General features: G+C 44.0%; 2 protein-coding genes across 4 annotated transcripts; one reads left to right on the top strand and one right to left on the bottom strand.

The window, feature by feature from the left end:
• Nucleotides 1-264: 264 nt before the first annotated feature.
• Nucleotides 265-17,878, bottom strand: rtf1 (RTF1 homolog, Paf1/RNA polymerase II complex component). The gene is made up of 18 exons (XM_088648669.1): nucleotides 17,691-17,878; nucleotides 11,041-11,151; nucleotides 10,358-10,508; nucleotides 9,709-9,913; nucleotides 9,135-9,252; nucleotides 8,128-8,239; nucleotides 7,634-7,772; nucleotides 6,929-7,106; nucleotides 6,393-6,475; nucleotides 5,699-5,786; nucleotides 5,449-5,556; nucleotides 4,934-5,011; nucleotides 4,323-4,444; nucleotides 3,969-4,026; nucleotides 3,153-3,230; nucleotides 2,459-2,557; nucleotides 1,648-1,759; nucleotides 265-1,153 (listed from the first exon to the last, which is right to left on the bottom strand). The coding sequence occupies exons 1-18, from the start codon at nucleotides 17,772-17,774 to the stop codon at nucleotides 1,047-1,049; spliced, it is 2,031 nt and encodes a 676-aa protein (XP_088504795.1). The 5' UTR covers nucleotides 17,775-17,878; the 3' UTR covers nucleotides 265-1,046.
• Nucleotides 17,879-17,902: 24 nt separating this feature from the next.
• Nucleotides 17,903-21,617, top strand: ndufaf1 (NADH:ubiquinone oxidoreductase complex assembly factor 1). Of its 3 annotated transcripts, none has more exons than XM_088648674.1 (5): nucleotides 17,903-17,988; nucleotides 19,232-19,786; nucleotides 20,235-20,420; nucleotides 20,788-20,862; nucleotides 21,437-21,617. In XM_088648674.1, the coding sequence occupies exons 2-5, from the start codon at nucleotides 19,298-19,300 to the stop codon at nucleotides 21,575-21,577; spliced, it is 891 nt and encodes a 296-aa protein (XP_088504800.1). In that variant the 5' UTR covers nucleotides 17,903-17,988; nucleotides 19,232-19,297; the 3' UTR covers nucleotides 21,578-21,617. The 3 variants fall into 3 exon arrangements, with proteins under 3 accessions (XP_088504800.1, XP_088504803.1, XP_088504801.1); XM_088648675.1 differs by lacking the exon at nucleotides 17,903-17,988 and adding an exon at nucleotides 18,309-18,431; XM_088648677.1 differs by lacking the exon at nucleotides 20,788-20,862.
• The last annotated feature ends 76 nt before the right edge of the window (nucleotides 21,618-21,693 follow it).

The following is a 21,693-nucleotide window of genomic DNA, read 5'->3' as shown; positions in this document are numbered from 1 at the left end:
TGATCATCACAGTACGGATCATGTCCTTGGTTCAAAAACATTTTGGACACAAAATGTAATTTCAAGTTGAACAGCTGCCCATAGTAACTTGTTTTCAAGTTTACAGCATACTGGTTTGTTACCTGGAAACTGCACACTTAAAAATAATCACTTGGCTACTAAGGGATGAGCCCATTTTCTTAGTAATTACTGCAGCATAGCACCTATCCACTGTTAACCAAAACAAGTGAAAATTGACGGAAAATTCAACACACCCACAAGAAATATGAAAAGTGTCCCTCTTTATTGTGCAGCACCCATTAGAACTGAATATTTACATGGCATGCCACGTCAATACGGGATTTACTCAAGAACATGTTTTCCAATACTCACACCTGTCCTCTGGTAAACGTACAAGACTGCTGACGTCAAGTTGGGGGGGAAAAGAGGTCGATCTTCACATTCTCCATATGAACTGTTCTCGTTTGGTTTTCTTATACAAAAAGTGTTGTAGTTGTGTTTCCCTTGTTTGAATCCCAAAGGGACAGAGCCTCTGGTGTACTCCAGAGGCCTGTCTGGGTCGCCACTGGAATAGATCGATAACGCAGCACTTGTGTTTCTTCACATGTTGAGATGCTGCAGAAAGCAAGAATCCGGAGTGGAAAAAGAAAAATCACTGCCCTCTTTCGGTATTCCCAGCTGAAACGAAGCCATCTTTTTCTTCCAGATAAAGGTCTATTTGTATCCTTAAGTAATATACAGATAATTCTCTATTGTCCTCTGGTATTATGTCCTCCTCAAATCACAGAATACAGTTCATGGGTAAGGAAGGGAGTTTTAAAAAAATAAAAAGGAATCCCACGTACAATTCACGTAATATGCAAATAAAGAACAGACGACCTTAAAAGGAAAAAAAAAAGCACAAGTGAACTCTTTACAGTGAAGGTGAAGTCTGTGTTCTCTCAGTTGGACGCACACGTGCGCGGACGTGGTGGGGCCCATGCTGAGCACCTGCAGTTCCAGCAGAAACACGGACACATGCAAGGAGAGCTGGGCTGGGGCAAAGCTCAGATGAGCCCCCTCCTCTTCTTGTAGTCCTCCAGGTTGAGTGACCGCCGGGGGGCGCCGTCTTTCACGGGGAGGGCGTTGGAGCTCACGGATAACGACTTGGCTTCTGCGGAGGGCGGGAAACGTCAATTTTCATGTGAAATTCTGTTCAGATCAGCCTGTACTCTATCATTAGCAGCTCACAAGCTTGCACTGAGTGGGGAGCACGGAGGAAAACCAGTTGTGATTTCCAAAAGCATTACTTTCTCCCAATCGGGAGAAATTAATCAACCTGTTTTATACCCAGGAACGCATTCATTAGCCAATGCAACCATCCAGGAGCAGAACTTTGCTTTTTGCTGAATGGTGCTGGGATAAATCATTTTCAGACAGTGGGGTACAAACTGAACAAGAGGATTCAATTTACAGTATATTTTAGGTGTTTTTAGCAACAGTGGATAATTTAGATTCGAATACATTGTGTCCAAAACACTTCCTATATATTTCTAAATATACAAATTGGCCCTGCCAGAAGACTTGCTCTCATACAGGGGTGGGGTTCCTGGGGACAAGGTGCATGTCGGAAAGAAAGAGGAACCAAGAACAAAGAACGCCTCCCACCTGCATTGGGCACCTGAAGGTCAATCTTCACGTCGAAATCATGAACTTTAAAAAGATCCTCGGACAGATCGCTTGTGGTTTTGGCCACATCTTTATCCTTTCCTCCTTGTCCCTGAAAGCAAAATATTCAGAGTAAGGAAAAAACTTTTTACTACTATGAAACCCACCCTCAGTGGTTTCTAAATTGCTCAGCAAGGCCTACTGATCTAGAGGGGCAGTGTCTGTGCACTGCGACATTACCACCATCCAGAATTATCGAGCTACGCAACGGAAGAGGCAGTTCAATTTTGCTGTGTAGCAATGAGCAGCACCAGAGCAGCATTTGATACAATTTCAAATATCCTTACTTAAATACGGTTTCAATCCGATTGTTACTATTAATAATGGTTCATTTTAAAATGCAGGAAGTAGTTTTTTGTGCTTTAGAGAAACTGAACTGGAGAGTAAACCGCAACTAACAAACTATTCTTACCCCTAAGCAAGAGAGACACAGTGAGATATCCATCCTAAACCAGGAGGGAAAAAAAACTGCTTCAGTGTGCAACACACCCCAAATCATAACCTTACATGCAAGTCTTTGCTAACCAAAGTGTACCCAAACTGAATTCCGACCTCATTATAAACTTCATTTGCTTGTACTACTAACCAAACTGCCACTGAATTCATAATATTTTATATTTGAAGTAAATCAAATGTAAATCTGCAATCTCTCATAGTACAACTACACCACTTGAAAGGTTAAAGCTCCAGATTATACTTCCATCTTGAGGATATGAATTGCAGCACGCTCCAGGGACAGCCAATATCTCACCGATTTGCTTTTCTCTGGAACATTGTCTGGCGTCGACCCCGAGCCATATTTCTGGTTGAGATGAGCAAGGATAGCAGCGTGAACAGAAGGGTCACGAGCCTATTGGGAAAGAAAACCACAGAAATTAATTTTTTTCCCTTCCAGTGTATAGGCCAGCATCTACAGTCCCCGGACCGGACGTCAGTGAAAACTGAACAAAAATGTCTTATTTAAATCCGAACCATACATTCTACCTGCTCAAGCATTATTCTTTAGTTAACATCTTAACAGGTCTCAATTTTTCTATGCTTCTTTAAATTTTCCTCAATCTTTAAAAATCCTTTTCTTGATTTGAAGTTTATGCAGTGGATGTAGTAACAGTAGTCATGTGATGGAAAGTAAAGCACTGGTCTGGAGCACAAGCCCTTAGCTTTGGGTGGTGTCATTAGTGGACTGAGACTAGTTCTCAAATGGCAATTAGTTCCAATTAATTACAATCAGTGTGCCAACGAGGAGGGAGTGACTCAAGTAGCCCAGGGTGAATTCAGCTTGCGGGTGGTGACTTACAGAGCACAAAGTGGCCGACAGTCTGGCAGGATATTTTACAGGAAAGCATTCACAGGCATCAGGGCCACAAGCAGTCACCGAATCAGAACGGGGCCGATGTATAAAGTTAAAAGTAACAAAAAGCACAAGTTGCAAACCAAAGACCTACGTTGGACACCATGGTGGGCTTGCACTGTCGCCTCGTGAAGGGATCCATCTGCTGGTTCTTTGAGTTCTGACCCTCAGCCTGAAATACACACAAGAAATCAACACTTCAGACAAGTCAGATCTCTGTGTGCAAATAAAACATTTCTATAGCTTACAGCAAAAACAATACATACAGAAACTTTAATGTCGCGGTTATTCTGAGGCACCACTGTAAATGAGAATATGCCGTCACGTTTTACCCTTATTTTAGCACTATTAGTGCAAAGGACTCAATGTACTTTTAAATACGTGGTTGTGCAGCAGAAACTGGAGGGATGTGCAACAAAAAGTTATAATATTTTTCCAGTTTTAATTCTGTTTCACACAAATAGAAATCATGCCCCCTTTCTTTTCTGGATATCATCCATGAACATACATGATCTGAATGCTAAACAGGTAGTCAAAAAAATGTGACTCTCAATGCACAGAACCTGTACTTACCAAGACAAATACTTTTTTTACTACTCTGACAATGGAACAAAATGACTGAGATGTACTTAAACAGTCATCCTGCCAGCCCATCTGCCAGATCACTGCTATTACTAAAACTGTAGAACTGCTACTAGTGCCCTACACAATGCAGGAGATGCCCACGAACATCTATGAGTTCAAAAAAAAAAAATCACTTAACATGATTAAGATGGGAACACTTCAAAATACCCTACTCAACAGGCTGAAAGAATCATGTCCGTTACACAACTACTCAAAAAACATGTAGTTTTCAACAGATACAAAATATTGCTGAAACAAGCCTGTCTCTGCTAACAAAGACACTCACCACAAGGGCCTTCTCAGACTCCACGATGTTCCAGCTTCTGTTCCTCTGGTTAATGTAACTGTGAAACAAAACAGATGACTGGCGATCAGGTGGGGCTAACATACACAGCACCTCCACTAAGAAGCCGGGCTTGTAAGTGACCAGCTCTGAAGCTGTACAAAACCCCTCCTTTAAGACAGTTTCATGGGCTTATTAGGGCACCCACTTAAAAACACATTCTTCCTTGCTTCTGACTTAGAAGGGGGCAGGAAAGTACCCCCACCCCTTAGCTTAAAAAAAAAAAAACTTTCAGAACAACCCCTTTAAGCGAGTACAAGACTGGTATGGAGAGGTAAACGTGTTTGCCACTCCTACCTGATGGCTGAGATGTTTTTGGTTCTCTGTCTGTCCAGAGCCTCCGCTCTCTCCTCCAGCTCGTTCAGCTGATCCTGGATCTGTTTGACTTTCTCTCCATCTCCAGCTTCTTCAGCCATGGCCTGGAGACACACCACACATCTGTCACGCCCCACACACAGCTGGGTCCAAGTAAACCGCCTGCTTCTCTTCTTATCCTCAACAGCTGGCGGTCTACACACTCACACTCCTAATTTTGTTGTGTTAATCATGTACTTCTCCCAGACCCAGATTCCCATTTCAGTAGATCCAGCTTTCACCCCTTCTCAATCCCAAGGTTTCAAGTTTAGGTCACATTGCAATACCAAAGAAAAAAAGTGATGATGCTGTTCAGAGTGTGGTGCAAAAAGGTGTAAAAATTAGAAGTGATCAAGAAGAGGAGCGGCTCATGCATCACAATGCAAGTATTAGTGCATTCTCTGTGTTTAATTCACATTTTGGCTCTACTGAAAAACTCTTTGATGGCTGTTATCAGAACTTAACTTGAAAAAGCACACGACACTTTAATACAAACAGCCTAGAAGCATTTTTGAACTGTACTCCCCGAGGAAACGTCTACTCAGAGCTCTTACCTTCTCTTTCAGGAGTTGAGTTTTCTTCATGGCATAATTAGGAGGTGCCTTTCGAAACCTGTCTTTCTCTTTAACGATCTATGAATGAAACAAAGGACAGCAATTTCATTTCTGGGAAAATATGTCTGTGAACAGGCCCCCTTAATATCTAGATGTGCAGTACTTAAATCAGCTGTGAGCCTAAACAAGTAACCAAGTTAATTCACCATACATTTTTTCAATTTCATCTTCAAATTAGGGATCTGTAACTGGTATTGAACTCCTTTCCGCCTCCATAACCCTCACCCCAGTGTGGGGAGACGAACACAGGGTTTAGCACTGTCCATCATCCATAGTGCCTTCCACAGTCAATACTGCCAGCATCTTGTCAAGACCACCTAACAACTGTCAGTTTCCCAAATGAGAACGTACACAAGTGCAAGATTTTACTGAACACAATGGTATGAACGTCCATGTTGAGACAAAGTCAGGTAAAAACACAGCACATTTTTTACATCAAAAACAGATCTACGTACATCCTCTATGTCTTTGTCGTTGAATTTGTAGTTGAGCGCTTCTTTAATGGCTTGCTCCTTCTTGGCGATCTCGTCCAACGTAGGAACCTGCATTCCAGCGATGATCATCTGTGAATCGGGAGGATGGGACACATGCCAGAGAGGAAGTGTGAACAAGAGGTGGCGGCAGTTTTCACCTTCCACAGAACTGGAGGAAAAAAAACTGGACCAGAAATAGCTGGGCTTCTGTGCCTGGAATCTCAACACTCACCGCCTCTTTCCACTTCATAAACTCGTTCTCCGTGAACTCCTGGTTTGAGACGAACTCCAGTCGGAACACGCGTGTGTCGCCGCCATGCCTGCAAAACAGACAAGTCCTTCCCCGTGTCATGGTGTCATGTCAGAAGGAGCAGCGCAGGACCTCCCAACACCGAAACAACAAACTCCAATACCAGCGGAGCTCAGACTGACATACTGCCTGGGATTAGGGCTACGGTACAGACAAACCACAGAAAACACACACAGCTTTACAAAGAATAATGAAATTACTTTCTGGTTGCACTTTAAACTCATAGAAAGGCCCATCAAGGAAGAGCGTTATTCAAGTACTGCTAATTTCAGATGTGAATTTTTCCTTAAATCCAGCATTATTTGACCAAAAATGTATTTCTATATTTCCTGTCAAGTGGAATAACTACATAGAATACACAAAAGGGTTATTGTCACGTTATTTACTCTAAAACTGGCTGACATTTTTGCCAGACCAGCTCCACATTTGTACCCGTTTATACATCTAGATATTTTCCTAGAGCTGTCTGTAAATGTGCCTTGTGCAAGAGCACAATAGCAGTGCTCCACCTGGGATCCGAACCCACAACCTTCAAGTCTAAAGAGACCTTGTCAGGACCCCACACGGCTGCCTATTCTGCAAACCCAATACCTTAAGTGAAACAGGTGCTACGTACCGTAACTGTAAACCTTTATTTGTTCTCGTCGACCCCAGCTGGTAGACTTTAGCCGTTTCCACAACATCGACAATCTCTGCAACCTAGAAAATCAGAACAGACAGATCTGTCAATTCAAAAAGGTGATTTTTAAAATGCATTCATGTAGAAGTGTAATTACTACTTGCTTGTGAACAGTGGGTTGAACTTATTTTTAATTTGTTACGTCCCGTGATGCAGAGAACTGCTTTAGTAGGTGGAGTAATGCCATAATGAGCCAGACTCTTTTAGTTCTTTACATATAGGCGCACAATCCCAAACCAGTAGTGCTCGGTGCAATTTCTGTTTTTAGAACTGCAAATCACCGTGCCCGGTACAGATGTCCCTGTATCGACATGTGTAGTATTAACAGGCTAAGACAACCGATTCCGAAGCACACATACTCGCTCACAATATGAAAAGCTGGCGACAGGACCCCCACCACAAACAGCCCATCATGCTTCAGTGTTCTTCACCCATAATTCCGTTTGTGAGAGACAGACGCCAAGGCCCCCTACCCTGTAGACGGGCTTGCTGCTGCTGTTTCCTATTCCTATCCGCACGAAGCAGCCCGTCACCGTCTTGGAGAAGAAAGGCATGTGGCACCAGCGCTCCAGCTTGTGCCGGGATAACCGAATCCGGTTCAGCTCATCCGGCAGCGACACTGGCTGAGACTTTGGAGGGGTCTCTTCCTTCCTAGAGCAAACATGGAAAAAAAAACTTAACCTAGGAGTCTCCGTTCTCATTTAAACCATTAAGAGGTCAACCACTCCACAAATATTGCACTGAACATTCAGAGTAAATCTGTTTTCTTCCTCCCACCAAGAACATTTCCTGGAGTCCAGTGTTACAATCTGCTTAGGAAAATATGTACAGTACGATAAGATGTTCAGATAAACTTAAAAATGAGCAAACCAAAATTAACAATGAAAAAGTCAACCTACACAGTCTGAATGCAAGATGTCTGCTCCATGTAAGAAAAGTAGAATTTGCGTGCTGTGGTTATGAAATTATTATGCTGTGAACGTATGAATGCCAAATACTGCACAAAGGATTTACTTATTGCTTTAAACAAAAAAAAATCAACACCTTTTTACCTAATTTGTTACTTATTAGTGCATACTGCATAGTACTGTATTCTGTAGTACCGAGAGCTCTGCTCTGGCTAGATGTTATGTTGCTAGTTTTTGAACTGGCATGGGACTCTCATTACAAACACATACTCTTCTTCCTCATCAAAGGAGGATGAACGAGAGGAACGGTCCGTCTTCACCGAGGACTTGTCATCTTCCTCTTCCTCCTCCTCGTCGTCAGAGTAGACCTCACTGGTCTTGAGAGGCTGCCTTTTGGCTAAGAGCTCAGCTGTCCAGAGAAACAGCAAGAGGTCAGAATCATGCAGGCAAGTTCCCCACCACCATCCCATCACGTTCACACTAGCAAGAGTGCAATGCAATCCCATACCTGCACCTTTGACTCCATGTGCCTAAATATTAGCAACAGGCACAATATCAATAAAAAAATAAACTGGAAAACACTACACCTTAAAGACGTGAAAAACACTCTATGCATACTTAAAAATCACAAATGCACAAAGTTCAATGGTTTGAAGCATTAACTGATAATCCCCTGAAAGATTTAATCATAAGCATGTAGAATTCTTTGGAAACAGGGAAAGCAAAGCAATAGTCATGTTTTTGTAAAAAGTCAGAATTAGTACCTGTTCTGTTCTTCTTTTTCTCCCTCTCCGCTTTGAGTTCCTCCATGGCTTGTGATTTCTTATCTAATTTCTCATCACGCTTGGATCTTCGTTCCTTATTGTGGGACATGACCTACAGTATGAAGAGGTTCACAAAGGCACTTGAAACAGAACATCTGGAAAGTACTGCAAAGCCCATCTAGGCCAAGCAGAAGTCCGTGTAAGACTTTAAGACAGAGGATCTTCAACGCTGGTCCTGGAGAGCTCCAGTCCAATTATAGGTCAGAGTAGATCACCTCATTAGGAACACTTCTTTACGTTATAGATCAGTTTAAGTTATTTGTTCCCAATGGTGGCAACTCATAACCTGGAAGGCTGATGGATATTCCAAGTTCTTTCATTTGCTGCATGATCCAAATTATCTGTAAACTACTGAACTGAACACATTTACTTGATACATTATGTTGTTGAAGATGGACTCTGGATGAAATGCTTGGATCTGTTAACCCAACCATCAAAGAGGTTAAATGGGCCAAATTGCATCCCGTCATCTGTAGCCTCATGTTCTGCTCATTGATTTTTAAATCCAGGTCCTTAGAAATTGCTGATTTCACAGGTGCCCACAAAACCTGCTGCCCTGGGGCTCTCCGAGACCATGGCTGGAGACCTCCAGACAAGCACAAGGATTAATCCAAGTAAGACCTTCGAACTGATCCAGCCACAGGTTGGGCTTTATGGATGCAGACATTCTGTATCCAAGAAATTCTAATAATTTGATTAACACCACCTCAGCCAAGGTCAATGTCAAAGGCCGTTAATGATACATCTGGTGGGATTAAGTAAAAAAAACTGGCAACAAGTATTTTACATAATTAAAAGTGCCGTACAAATGTACCAAAGACATCAAATGCGTTATCTGTAATCTAGAAGCAAAAATAAGTAACGTGTCCCATAGTACAAATGATCCAGTTAAGGTCAGCGCCGTATTACAAACTGAAAGGAGGCCCTGTCAGCGACTCCACACTCACCACCTGTGTGTCCTGGATCTGAGACTGCTTCTTCTTTTCCTGCTCCTCCTCCTGCTTTTTCTTCTTCTCCTCCTTCTCCTTCTTTTTGGCTGTTTTCAGCTTCTTCTTAATTTCAAACCTGATAGAACAGACAATGAGAGTAAGGAAAGGGCAAGTTAAACTGTAGCTCAGTCTGGATCTGCCTAGCTTTAGCCTTCAAGCTATCAATGTATCAGACACCCGTACACTTTTTGCTGCACAATTAGTTTTTAAGATTACCTACTGGATGTTGGCTTTATGACATAATAGCTGCATAACAGCCAGGGACAGCATAGAGTAGTGGGGAGGCCTCTGGACTAATGTGACAGAATACGGGCATGAGACACTGCTGCCAGATCCTTGTTTAAGGTATTTAACCCCAGCTGCTCCGGTCCAGCCAGCTGTAAGTAGGTGAGCACTGCTGCTGGGTAATCCCTGTTCCCAGTTGAGGGAAAGTTACGTACTCTCACTAAAGCAAACAGGCTGAGATCTGGCCCAATGAGCCGCCTTGCTCTGTGCCCCTCCTCTTCCTGGAATCGCCCGTCACAGTGCTCACCTCCTCTTGAGCACCTCTCGCTTCTCGATACGGTTGAAGAGCTCCTGCTCCCTCTCCTTTTCCGTCATCTGCTCCAGCCGGGCCCGGTCCTCCTCATCCCCCATCAGGTCGTCGCCGTAGCCGTCGCGGAACACCTCGTCCTCGGAGGAGGAGTCCGAGTCAGAGCTGGATGAGGAGCTGTTGCTCTCTGAGTCCGACACCTCGCCTGCCGTGAATGCGCAAGTTGTGTCAGCCAAGATGCACAACCTCCCCCCCCACACAAAACTATACACCCCAGGAGGACTACAGCAACTGACTCCTGTGTCCTCGAGGGGGTCCTATTTCCACCAGGGAAGCAGACTTCAGGTATACGGAACAAAACCATCACCTGGGCATTTCCAATTCTTTCAAATGGCCAATCTAAAGAATCACTGTAATACAAAACCACAATACATTTCTGAAACCTATCGGGACTTCTTTCGAACCAGAAGCTTCCCTTAATTCTAGTTCCCTCAAGACGAGAAATGGCGCCGCACTGCTCAATCATGGTAAGCAGCCCTGGAAGACACCTTCAAGCCTCATGCATCCAACTCTTAATCCCACGGGGAAAACGAGGAGTGCTGTCTGCCCCAGTATCGGAAGGCCCCCCTCCCCCCGTCGCCCCTCCCACCTTCCTCAGGGGCAGAGCTCTCCGCGGAGCTGTCCCCATCCGAGCTGCCTGAAGACGCGGCCTTGTTGGCCCGTTTCTTCGCCGCTCCCTTCTTCTCGCCCCCTTTCCCCGACTTCGCTTTCTTCTTGCTCTTGGTGCCGCCCACGGTCCACTGAAAAAGGACCACAGGTCCGCGTTAGAATGCCAGACAGGCATCAAGAGCACATCTTTCAACAGACGAATGACCAAGGAGATGTTTCACATTTATACTGAAAACCTATATTAGACACCGACACAGTTTTAAAACATGAAATAACTGCCTCTCCCAATGCAACTGTGGACAACCGGCTACTTACCATTAATATCAGCGACTATGGATTGAGCCACAAGGTATGTTGCACAGTATTTGTGACCACTTGTCCAAGAAATTGTCCTTGGATTTTTGCAATACCGCAAAGCTGGGTTCTAATAAACCAAACGTTACTGCGAGCTACTCCCAGACTCCTTAAGCCAAACTTTATAGAACTTCCTGTATTGTACGTGAAGCTCCATGTGACTGCCTGTCGATATGAAGCCCTCTTCTCCTTCGGCCATTATTTTAAGTGCAGGTGGCAAGACAACAACGAGACCGAGCCCGTGTTTAGATCTGCTGTTCACATTCAGGTATATTCACACTATAGGTATAGGTATTCCCGCTGCAGTACCTCGTCATCGCTGTCCGACGTCTCCGAGTCCGTCGAGGCAGCTGGCTTGCTGGGGGGGTCCTCCTGATCGCCCGAGTCGACTCTCTTCCTCTTCGCCAGCGACAGCAGCTCCTGTGACACAGACACGGTTTACCCAAGAGGCAACAGAGAGAGCAGCTCTCCACGCCTTCTGTTCGGTCGAGAGGAAGGGCACTGAGGACTGGGATCAGGAAGCAGTTCCATACACAAAGGGCAGTAGGTGTCTGTAGCACATGCTACCCAGCCATGTTGTACAAGATAATTCCCTGGAATTCTCTCTGGGAAAACTGGATGAGTCCTTCGACCAGTGTAACAGCAACCTTTAACCAAGACAAGAGGAGGCCATATAGTATATTGGTTGCAACCATTTCTAATTTTCAGTCACAAAAATTACTACTCATTACTCATCCTGAATCGAGACAAAAGTACACACAAGAAAAGAGAACTATGAATCAGGGGACTTCCCGGATGCTGAACCAGTGAAACTGCTCATTCTAAGAGCAATTAGGGATCTAGCTCTGGAGATCTTGAGCCCGAGGTTAAGTGAATAGCAGACAGCAATTAGGATTCCCCAAGTGGTGATATATAATATTTCAGTGGAATCAGTTGGACAGAGCTCTCTCTGATCCAAACAAAACAGATTAACAGAGACGGCTACAAGTGACACAGCTATCCTCCCGCATGCTGCAGCAGAGATTGTAGAGTGTCACAAGAGAAATGTTCACTGGGCTGGCCTACTTGCACTTTTTTTATTTTTACAGCCTCTGGGGTTTTTATCATGAGCCTAGATGTAATGTCAGCTGGAGATTTCCGATATAATGGGTAAAAAAAAAAACATTACATCAGGCAGCAATGTAAGGCTGCAGTTTTATTACCAATTTGAGGTTACGTCGCAAAAGAATTCTTCACCTCCCACGAATGGCACATCACAATAAATAATAGTATTTTAAGGTTCATCTCAATTTATCAGTTTTTCAACATTGAGGCCACGTTTATGTATTTGTACCTACCACAGTCCACATATTCCAGTGCTTTTCTTTCATACATACCTCTATAGCTACACTTAGAAGATCTATACATGTATACCTTTATTAAGCAGGCTAGCTACATACATTAAGCCGTGCCTGACATGTCATTGCCTTCTGTCAGTGAGCTTAGTGCACGTCAGGCTCGATTTAGTCTCACACTTCATTAATCAAGGTCATTGGCATACTGCTGCGATCGCCGTCAGCCTTGACCAAGCAAGCCTTTACTCTCCCACGTGCTCCGAGCAGGAGCTCTTTTATAATGCACGAGACCCATAAGGCTCCGCGTAGTGAATGTACTCGAAGTGCAGATGTCCGTTGGCGCAGACAGATATTGATTTTTTTTTAAGTCATTGGGGCCAACACTTCCAGATGCACAAATCTCCAGTGTTTCGAACAGGAATAATTTCCCTCTATCACCATGACAGGTTACTCTTCAGCACATCGTTCACACAAGATTGTGTTTTCACTGAAAGCCACAACCGTGACATTGCGAGAAAAGATGGAAGGGTGTAGACATTTCCAAGACTAAATTGCCTATTGCTTTTTTTCTTTAATCACTAAATCACATTTTAATTTAAACCACATATCCAGAGCCAGCCAATCCCATTCATGAACAACAATGAACAAAACAAACCAGGCTTCAACATTCTTCACCGAATGAAAATAGTTCTAAGAAACCAAGCTTTCTGTGGGGGCAGGGGGATGGAGAGAATTTTTCTGTTGTTTTTTTCATACGTTTATATCATGTAAATCTCCAAATACCGCTGCATTCTTATTTGCCTCAGCCACCGAGGGGACTGTCACGCTTGGCCCCGCTGCTCAAACACTGAGCAATCTAGCGATCAGCGGCAGTAGCAACCCGTTTCCCTTCTTTGGCCGCTGCAGAGAACGACTCACTCGGAGACTCGGAGCACCTCGAATCCGTTTATGACCACAGCTGTACCGGGTGCTCCTCAGAATACATACCCGGACCTGACAGTGCCCGGGGCTCTATCACTGAGTTCACAAACGCAGCCCCTGAGCACCGCCTCTGTCTCTATTCCCGTGTTCTGCTTTGTCTCCCGACTGCTTTTCCAGATCACACCCTCGCCATCCTTTGCGATACTCTATCACGACCCCCAGATTCGCCCTTGTGCTTCGCTACAGTGTCTCCTCAGTTCCGAACCTTCGCTTGGTTTGGGTTTTGAACCTGGATCCGCCCGCAACACGCTCAGTTGCCCCGGCCTGCTACAGCCACACGCTCTCTGTGCCCGTGCCCCACTGTGCCCGGTTCCTGTGACACACAGCACTGCCCAGCTGTTCGCTGCCAGCACACTGCTAGAGGCTCTCCTGCGTCACAGCTGCCTCTCGCTCAGCTAGTGGGTCCTTAATGCTCCCACAGCTCGGGAGCGGTCAATACAAATGCACTACCCCTCACTGCTGGCTGAATGAAATAAGAGGTACAAATTTAACTAACAATCTTGTGCTGAGACAAACTGCTGTACACCCCCATCACTCAGCCAGTCTGTAATCTAATAAATTTAACAAAGTCTAGAACAGAGCTACTCAATCTGCAGCCCTTCCAGTCAGCGCCACTGCAGTCCTTTGCTTGCGACCAGCTTCTGACCTGCTCTATTGATCTCGCTAATTACCACTTCAATAATTACAAGTTGCAGGTCGCAGCAAAACTGTGTGACGGGGCAGACTGGAAGGGGACAGAAGATGCGTGGCCCTGCTCTAGTGTTGTCAGGGGTTTGTGACCTGCCTGTCACAGACCTTTCACTGCCAACCAGAGAAGTATTTCTGAAACTGTTTTGACATTACTACCCTATACTGCACCACTTTAGGTATAGGATACTACACGATACTCTCAGTATCGCAGTGCTGACAGTCAGGTCAGCTTCATCCTCTCATCCATAAAATTTACTATATCCTTATGTTCTCCACTTGCCTTATTCAACACCATGTTAAGACTACTTAATAACATGTCGGGGGACATCTTTAAAATATTCAAAACCCATATTGACTTTTTCAGGTGTCTGAACACACAGTCTGAAGACACCAGATGCAAAAGAGAACAGGCCATTTGCCCCATCTAGCTTTTCTGGTTGCCAAGAGCTAATCAATCCCAGGATCTCATCTCAGAGCCAGAGTATCGGCTTCAAGAACACGGATGGGCACTCGTTCCAGACCCCTACAACTTTTTGTGTAAAGAAGGGTTCTCCTGCTCGCGATTTTAAATGCACTTCCACATAGTTTCTACTTTTGTCTTCTGGATCATTTTTGTCGTATATTGCATAGAAATCCATCGAAGACGTCTGCTGAGCTGATGATGCTCTTGATGATTTTGATACTAAAATCTAGCCTCCCTGACGTCTTTACCATTCAATCGCTCAGTTCCTTCACCCTTCAGACCAGAACGTTGCACTTTTCTGGACCTATTACAAAGCTCCTTTTTTTTTTTATCATGTGGTGACCAAAAATCTACACCAAATTAGGCCATACTGGTGCATTTTACAATTTTTCACAAAAATCACAATTTAAATTCAACACAAAATATAGAATAAGTATTTCACTGTTGTGGTTTGTGCCTCGGGTGTCACAGTGGTGAGCATTGTTGCCTCACAGTGCTGAGGCCCTGGGTTGAATTCCAGACCTGGGTGCTATCTGTGTGGAGCTTTCCTTATGTTCACGTTTCCCCTCGTTTCCACTGTCCTAACACATACTGATAGGTTAATTAGCTGCTGTGAGTGTGTGGTTGTGTGTGGCATCCTGACCAGGGTTCATTTTTACTTCCACAAACCTATTGTTTGGAAATACAGTGTAATGACACAGCTTGACTGAACTCTGCTTTACCTACTTTCTGAACATGCCATGACTGCTCACACTAAACTTTCCAGTTCTTCCACTAGCTTAACAGTAGTGCTAGCCAATTTCTTACGTGAGATACGAGCCAAAACATTTTTTTACAGCAGTGTACGTTAAACTACATACGAGCTGTTGAATCAACAGAGCATTCTTCTTGTGTTCGGCATGACTTCAGTCCATTCCAGAGCCACCAGCTCGTCGGGCCACAGCCCATCCTGGGTTCTGCATCAGGACAGCAGTTCACCCCCCCCCCAGATACAGCTGTGTGGACTAGGGCAACTTGGGTATGGTACCTCACTCAAGCTACAACAGCAGTGTCTGCAATAGGGACTCGAACCCACAGCCTGACCGTTATGAGGCCAAAGGCTTACCTGCTAGACTCTTCTGCCCAAGATGTCCCCCTGCTGCTTGTGGCTCTGTGATGCATGCTAAGCCAGATGGAAAGAACTCTGGCAGGAAGTCCCTGTCAGAGCAAACTGGTATCCCCACAGGGGTCAGCTGTAAAGAACGGGGCCATCGCCACCCTGCCTGAGTTCCTGACAATCTTGTGGTAAGTTAAAGATGAACTCCCACTCACTGTTAATAACAATAATAATAGTTAACTACCATCCATAAAGTTTACAGAGGCACCATTCATAAATCCCAGAACAATTGTGTTGAGTTCTATTCAGTTACTATGTGATGCAGAGCAGAGATCAGACTCTGAACTTGTGTCCAGGGTTCGAAGTCCCTGCTGTGCCCATGAGTAAGGAGTGCCTCTCCTGCTGCGGGGAGGGGGGTTGTTTTAGATTTTAGATGCTTGTTTCTACTACTGTTTCCAGAATTTATTTTCATCTCCGTACTACCGTAGTACTATGGACAAATTCTAAAGCAAATCCTCTTATATATATATACACACACAACTCTACACTAAAAAGAAGCACACAAACAATCTGCTCTTTTAAGGTAAAACCGGGCACCACAGACATAAGCAAAAACTCATTCTGTTTCAATACAAGGAGAACTGGTGATTTTGAGCAGGTGGTTACATCTACAAGGTACACTACAATACCAAATGTCTTATCTCCATTAACATGAACTACCACCAAATACATGAAGATAGAAGGAAACACTTCTGGGAAGGTAAACTTTTTTAAAAAGAAAAACAGACTGTAGCCTGCCTGAAAGAAATGTTCAGACATGGGTACATTTTAAAGAGTAATTTACCAACCAGTTCTTTGCTGTTTGCTGAATATAAGGCAAAGGCTTGCAATCGAAAATTACGTTAATTTAACCACAGATACCCACAGACTTTTTTTCCAGCTTTATGCGACTAAAAAAGTAACAGCCCCTGAATTCAGCGAGCTTTCTGCTTTCCCATTATAGGCCCAATTTTTTCAAGGTGATGCTCCCAACGTTCAGAAGTGGCAAAGGACAGTACGACATAAATCAGAATTCAAAGTAGCGCAGAATGTGTTCCTTGTAACACAGTGCAATGATGACTAACTTACAACGAGTATTAAAAGCAAAGAGGAAAACCAGCGTGCAGTTGTACAGGTTGAACAATTACAAAAAAAAGGCAGTAAACTTTTTCACGATTTACGTTTCACAAAAAAACATGCATCGCTATGCACTAGGGTTCTTGCTTCCCTTAAGAAATTCAGCACCACTGATTTCTCATGCCAAAACACTGGGGAATTTTAAAAAAACTTCCCGCATCCTCTCACGCCCGGAACATCAAGACTAAAGAAGCTGTTTCTCCTCAGCGAAAGTTGGAGCAGGAGCGGGCGAGCGCTGTGAACTTCTCCTGCACAACGATGACCTGCACACCTGGCGCCTACCGCTGCTGCTTGCCCGGGTTCGTGCACTGCTGTCTTAAGGCACTCCGAGCTCGTAATAAATGCATCAAATGTTATAAACTCGGGTTTATCACATCATTTGATTAACTGCAGATGAAAAGCCCTCAATGCATGATGCACTACATCAGAACGCCCAACAAACTGATGCTTAGCATTGCTGCTGTCCCAGCACGCTACAAGGCAGCCTAACCCCGAAAAGCAGTTATTCCGAGTCTCCGCTAACTGTTCCAACTGCCCGCCAAATGCTTTATTTGGACCGGTGGTTTTCAGCACTGTAAACACCCAAGTGAAAATCCGCATGCACGGGTTTTTTTTAACAGAGCAACTAACCAAAACTGCCCGTCTTTGGACCAAGCAAGCCGGCAGCAACCCCATGACCGTCAATCCGAGCTCAGAATCTCGGCTTGAAGGTGCGAAACAATCTTCATTCCTCTACTGCCAACAAATTGCTATTACTGACCTGGTTCCGCTTCCTATACAAGCTACTTTCAGCGCCTTCATAAACACTAATTCCAGCACACGCAAACCTGAGCTTTTTGCAAGCTGAATGTCTCCATATCCATGGCTTTCGGTGTCCATATTTACACTGCGACACTCACGCTTTCTACAGATCAAACCTCTTACTACTGTTTTCGTTAATTTCGTGCGCATCCCGTCGGAAATTAATTCTGCCAATAATAAATGAGCATTTCACACGGATTCCAGCCGTGATGGCCCAGGCTTTTGGTCTTTTATTTTAAAACTAGGTGTCTGCGCTAGGGTAACACCAAGAAGTCTTGGCGACTTCGTGCACACTAGACTCGGTTGCACAGACCCAGCTGAATCCGAGGATGCAAGAGGGCCTGTGGCGCGATGGGTTTCTGTCTCCAGAACTGATCGAACCCAAAAGGCGCAGAGCAGAGGACAAAGAGGTTCTTACTTGATCCAAGTTATCGTCACTAGCGCTGTCTTCAGAGTCGGAGTCAATCACGACCCGTCCTTTCCGCTTCTTCACGTTCACCATGATTGCTGTGAGGCCGGAGCTGCCTGGCGCTGCGTCGGGATAAAGACGAGCCGAGAGGCGCCCCCTCTGCAGCACACAAAGGCGCTGGAGCTCCACTGCGCATGCGGGCGCCTGCGATCTCACGCTTCATTCGCTGGGACCTGTCGTAAGACGTCACCCGTGACGTATGATACGCGATCGTGATCAGTAGGACAGACTGAGAAGGTCTTTCCAGGTAGGAATGATATAAAATAATACTTTCTAAAGCAGATGTTAAAGAATATTACTTGTTGATTGACTGACTCATGTGAATTCTTGATATCTCTTTAAATACGTGTTATTGTTAGTACAGTAGATATGTAATAATACGGTGTTACTTTTTAATTTAAATGAAATTGTTTTTAGACGAACAAGTGACACTGTGATACTGGTTATGACTGGAGCCTTTCGCATGTTGTTACATTTGACCACTTATTCAGGAGTGCAATTATTAGTCAATATATATATATGTAATCTCAGATTCACTAGTAGTAGTTCGTAACGGTAGTTATAGGCTTAGGAACTCAATGTGCTTGCAAAATGTTACCGGGGGACGAGTTGTCGCGACGGACTGTACTTGAAAAACAAGCTGCAAGTATAGTGGAAGCACGTTTATCGAGGTAGCATATTTTTCATAGTGTAAATATATGGAAAGAGGGCTGTTTATTTTTGGTATCTGTATTTTTTCATCTTTACCTGAAGGTTTTAGGTTAATTTACAAGACAATTTGCGTAACGTGCGTACAGAACGAAGTGTAAGGGGATCATTTCAGTTAAAAGACGCCAGTTTTATTCAGGAAAGATCACTTAATAATAATTGCTTATACTTATATATCGCTTTTTTGGACACTCCAGAAACTTACAACACATATACACACATAAATTAGACTTTGGACAAATCCTTATTAATTGTAAACGTCGGATTGTGAAGTAGACATAGTTCCAGCTCTATTCTCCACACTCTAGTGCAGGTAAACGGGGATGAGCCACATCTTAAAACTTTTTGGACGTGCGCCGATTCATTTCAATTCAAGTCTGCTTTCCGAGACCAAAAGGTGCATATGCTGTTACATTGATGTAGTAAAACCTGTAACTAATATGTAGAAATAATGGTAGCAGACATGCACATTATGACATTTGTTCAGACTCGTTTTTTTCATCTTCTCGAATGCAGTACAATAACATAAGTAATAGAATTCCCTATTTTTAAAAAAAGATATATTTTATCGCCATTTATTTTTCTCTAAAAGTATAGAGAAAGCCAACAGTCGAATTATTCGTGCACTGGAGAACATAGTAAGACTTGAGTGCTGCTACTAGTACGTTAGGCTTCATCTTGCTCTCCGGTAGAATCATAAGGCCCTTGCAGTGGTGTGCAGGAGAGCAGGGATTAGGTACATATTCATTGTCTGAGCATTTTTCATTTTTTCCCCTCTATAGATCGGTGTTTCAGCACATGCAGAGCAAGCCGGCTGCAACAGTGTAGACGGACTCGCTTGACGGACGATGGCTCTGTCCACATCGACCCGGCTCGGTGCGTGTCGCCTGGGCTCCAGGCTCACGCCCCCGTGTTGGGGCGTAGTGTCTACGCGAGGGGCGGCACAGAGCTATCGGAGACCAGGCCAGCCTCAGGACAACACTCCGCCTTGGAAGAAGATCCGCTTTAGCTTCCCCAAGGGGGTGGAGGGCGTGAAGAAGCATTTTGGGCTGCTGAAGCAGGAGATGGTGGAGCGCTGGGTGGGGCCGGAGGGGAGGAGCCTCAGGGAGCATATGCTGGAACAGACAAAGTTGTTATGGGAATTCAGGGGTCCAGAGAGCCTGGAACAGTGGGTAGTGTCCTCGGACCAGGAGATCGGAGGGAAGAGTGAAGCATACCTGAAGCTGGGGAGAAACAACCAAACCTGCCTGCTGTATGGGACTCTGTATACAGCGCCTCCCAGAGATGGGGAGACACGGTACAGCGGCTACTGCACTCTGCGCTCCAGACAGCCACTGGTCAGTACACACAAGCAGTCTGATAGTCAAGGGCAATGTCTGGCCACACTGCCGTTATGGGAATTCACATCAATGTTTTGATTGATTTGGGAGTTGGTAATAGAGTTATCAGTTAAAATACAAAGGTATTTGTATTATCTCCTCTCTAAACTTCTACAGTCCTTGGCATTTAATGCCATTAGCACTGGCCATAGACTCCGTATTGTGATCTTAATTACTATCAGTTCCTCTACTTCTTAAATAGTGTTTTCATGGTATTTACACTATATTCTGAACTGCAAATATGGCAGACTAGGCTATTGGAATATATTAAAAATGAAATTTTAATTATTCAAGAGAGGTAGTGTTCCCCCAAGACAGGCCCAAATTAATTTCCTAAATGACACGTTGGCAAGGGACAAGGTTGCAATGTTTGCCTAGTAATGCTGGTAAAAATATTTCCCTGTAGAATGCCTTTGATCGGAAGAAGCACCATGACTGGTCCAGTTTTAATACTCTGCACCTGCGCATCCGCGGAGACGGGCGGCCGTGGATGATTAACATTGCTACCGAGACCTACTTCTCCCACCAGAGAGATGACATGTACAACTACTTCCTGTTCACACGTGGCGGACCCTTCTGGCAGGATGTCAAGGTAAGACGCACACATCTCAGAGGATTACAAATCATTTGGTCTCATTTCCATTTGTTAGTGGAGGAGTTAAATTCTATACCTGGATTCGTTCAGTCAAGCTTTTTAAAAATTAATTCTCTCTTTTCATATATACTTCATTAGCTTGTGACTTGCACAAAGCCTTAAGGTAGGGGGTCCTTAATCCTGGTGCTGAAGTACTAGTATGTTTCACTCTAGCTGGGCTCTTAACCTAAATCAGACTCATTATTGGTTTAATTGGACCATAACTATAGGTACAGAACTGGGATCGAGACTTTCTTAAGGGAATAAAAATCATTATGTACATTCAGTCCTTTCTACAAGTTTAATGAATTGGTTTCCTTTCCAGATTCCATTTTCAAAGTTTTTTCTCTCGAGCCAGGGAAGAATACAAGACAATCAGCACCCACTGTGGTTAGATAAGGTGAGAATGTCACTGTGTCAGTGAAATTGTAAACTGTGTTTTGACTGCATCAGTGAAACTGGAATTTTTGGCACATCTATTATTCCACCCTCTAAGCAATCCACTTGGGTCTGTTTCCCGATAAATGTTTAGTGCAATACTGGTTACCCTGACATTTTATAACGGAGCCGAGTGGAGATTCTAAAAAGTGCTTTCCTGTGGGAGATTGTATACTTTGTCAAAGAAAAAGATTTGTTGATGTATACAAGTATTGACAGCTGTTTTGCGTTTATGGTCATCTGTAAGTTCTCACCCTTTGATCCACTAAGAATATTAAAAGCTGAGCTCTTTCTGTTTTGGTTATGTCCTTCAAATAAATCTATAGTCTCAGAAAGGCAAAGAAAACTGCTACAGCCATGGAACAACGTAAGCATCTCACAAGGGAAACAGCCACCATTCCATCAGGATTCTAAAATAATCCTTTGCAGTCTTGACCTCCTGGCTTGCAGGATTTGCCTTTCCAGTTAATTGGAATCCCACTAGCTACACAAGCTCTTTCCTCCTGTAAGGCTTATCAGCTGTACCTCTTTTTCAGATCAACACAATAGGGTTCACACTGGGTGACAAGACAGATGGACCATTTCAACTGGAGATAGACTTCATAGCTGTGTGTAATGACCGTGCACACACCGAGGAGTTCGCTTATGAGAAATACAAGAGGAATCCTGAAGTGTAAGGGGCAATACCAGATCTGTATTAAAGAATAATGTACAAGAGTGGTCTATTCTAATTTTTCTTGCTTTCCCAGAGGTATAAAAAAAGTTCACAATCTTTTCTTTATCTCCTCACTAG

Source organism: Lepisosteus platostomus, chromosome 10 (assembly GCF_059453375.1).
Source record: "Lepisosteus platostomus isolate fLepPlt1 chromosome 10, fLepPlt1.hap1, whole genome shotgun sequence".
Taxonomy (NCBI): Eukaryota; Metazoa; Chordata; class Actinopteri; order Semionotiformes; family Lepisosteidae; genus Lepisosteus; species Lepisosteus platostomus.
The sequence above is the reverse complement of the archived record's forward strand: the minus strand, read 5'-3'. Positions and strand labels throughout refer to the sequence as shown.

Excerpts from the sequence above, each read along its gene's own strand:
- ndufaf1 (XM_088648674.1), top strand. The coding sequence starts at position 19,298 with ATGGCTCTGTCCACATCGACCCGGCTCGGTGCGTGTCGCCTGGGCTCC. Across the intron at positions 19,787-20,234 it reads TGCGCTCCAGACAGCCACTG|AATGCCTTTGATCGGAAGAA; the intron begins GTCAGTACACAC and ends ATTTCCCTGTAG. Across the intron at positions 20,863-21,436 it reads ACCCACTGTGGTTAGATAAG|ATCAACACAATAGGGTTCAC; the intron begins GTGAGAATGTCA and ends CCTCTTTTTCAG.
- rtf1 (XM_088648669.1), bottom strand. The coding sequence starts at position 17,774 with ATGGTGAACGTGAAGAAGCGGAAAGGACGGGTCGTGATTGACTCCGAC. Across the intron at positions 9,253-9,708 it reads CGAGAGGTGCTCAAGAGGAG|GTTTGAAATTAAGAAGAAGC; the intron begins GTGAGCACTGTG and ends CTGTTCTATCAG. Across the intron at positions 1,760-2,458 it reads TTCCAGAGAAAAGCAAATCG|GGACAAGGAGGAAAGGATAA; the intron begins GTGAGATATTGG and ends TTTTGCTTTCAG.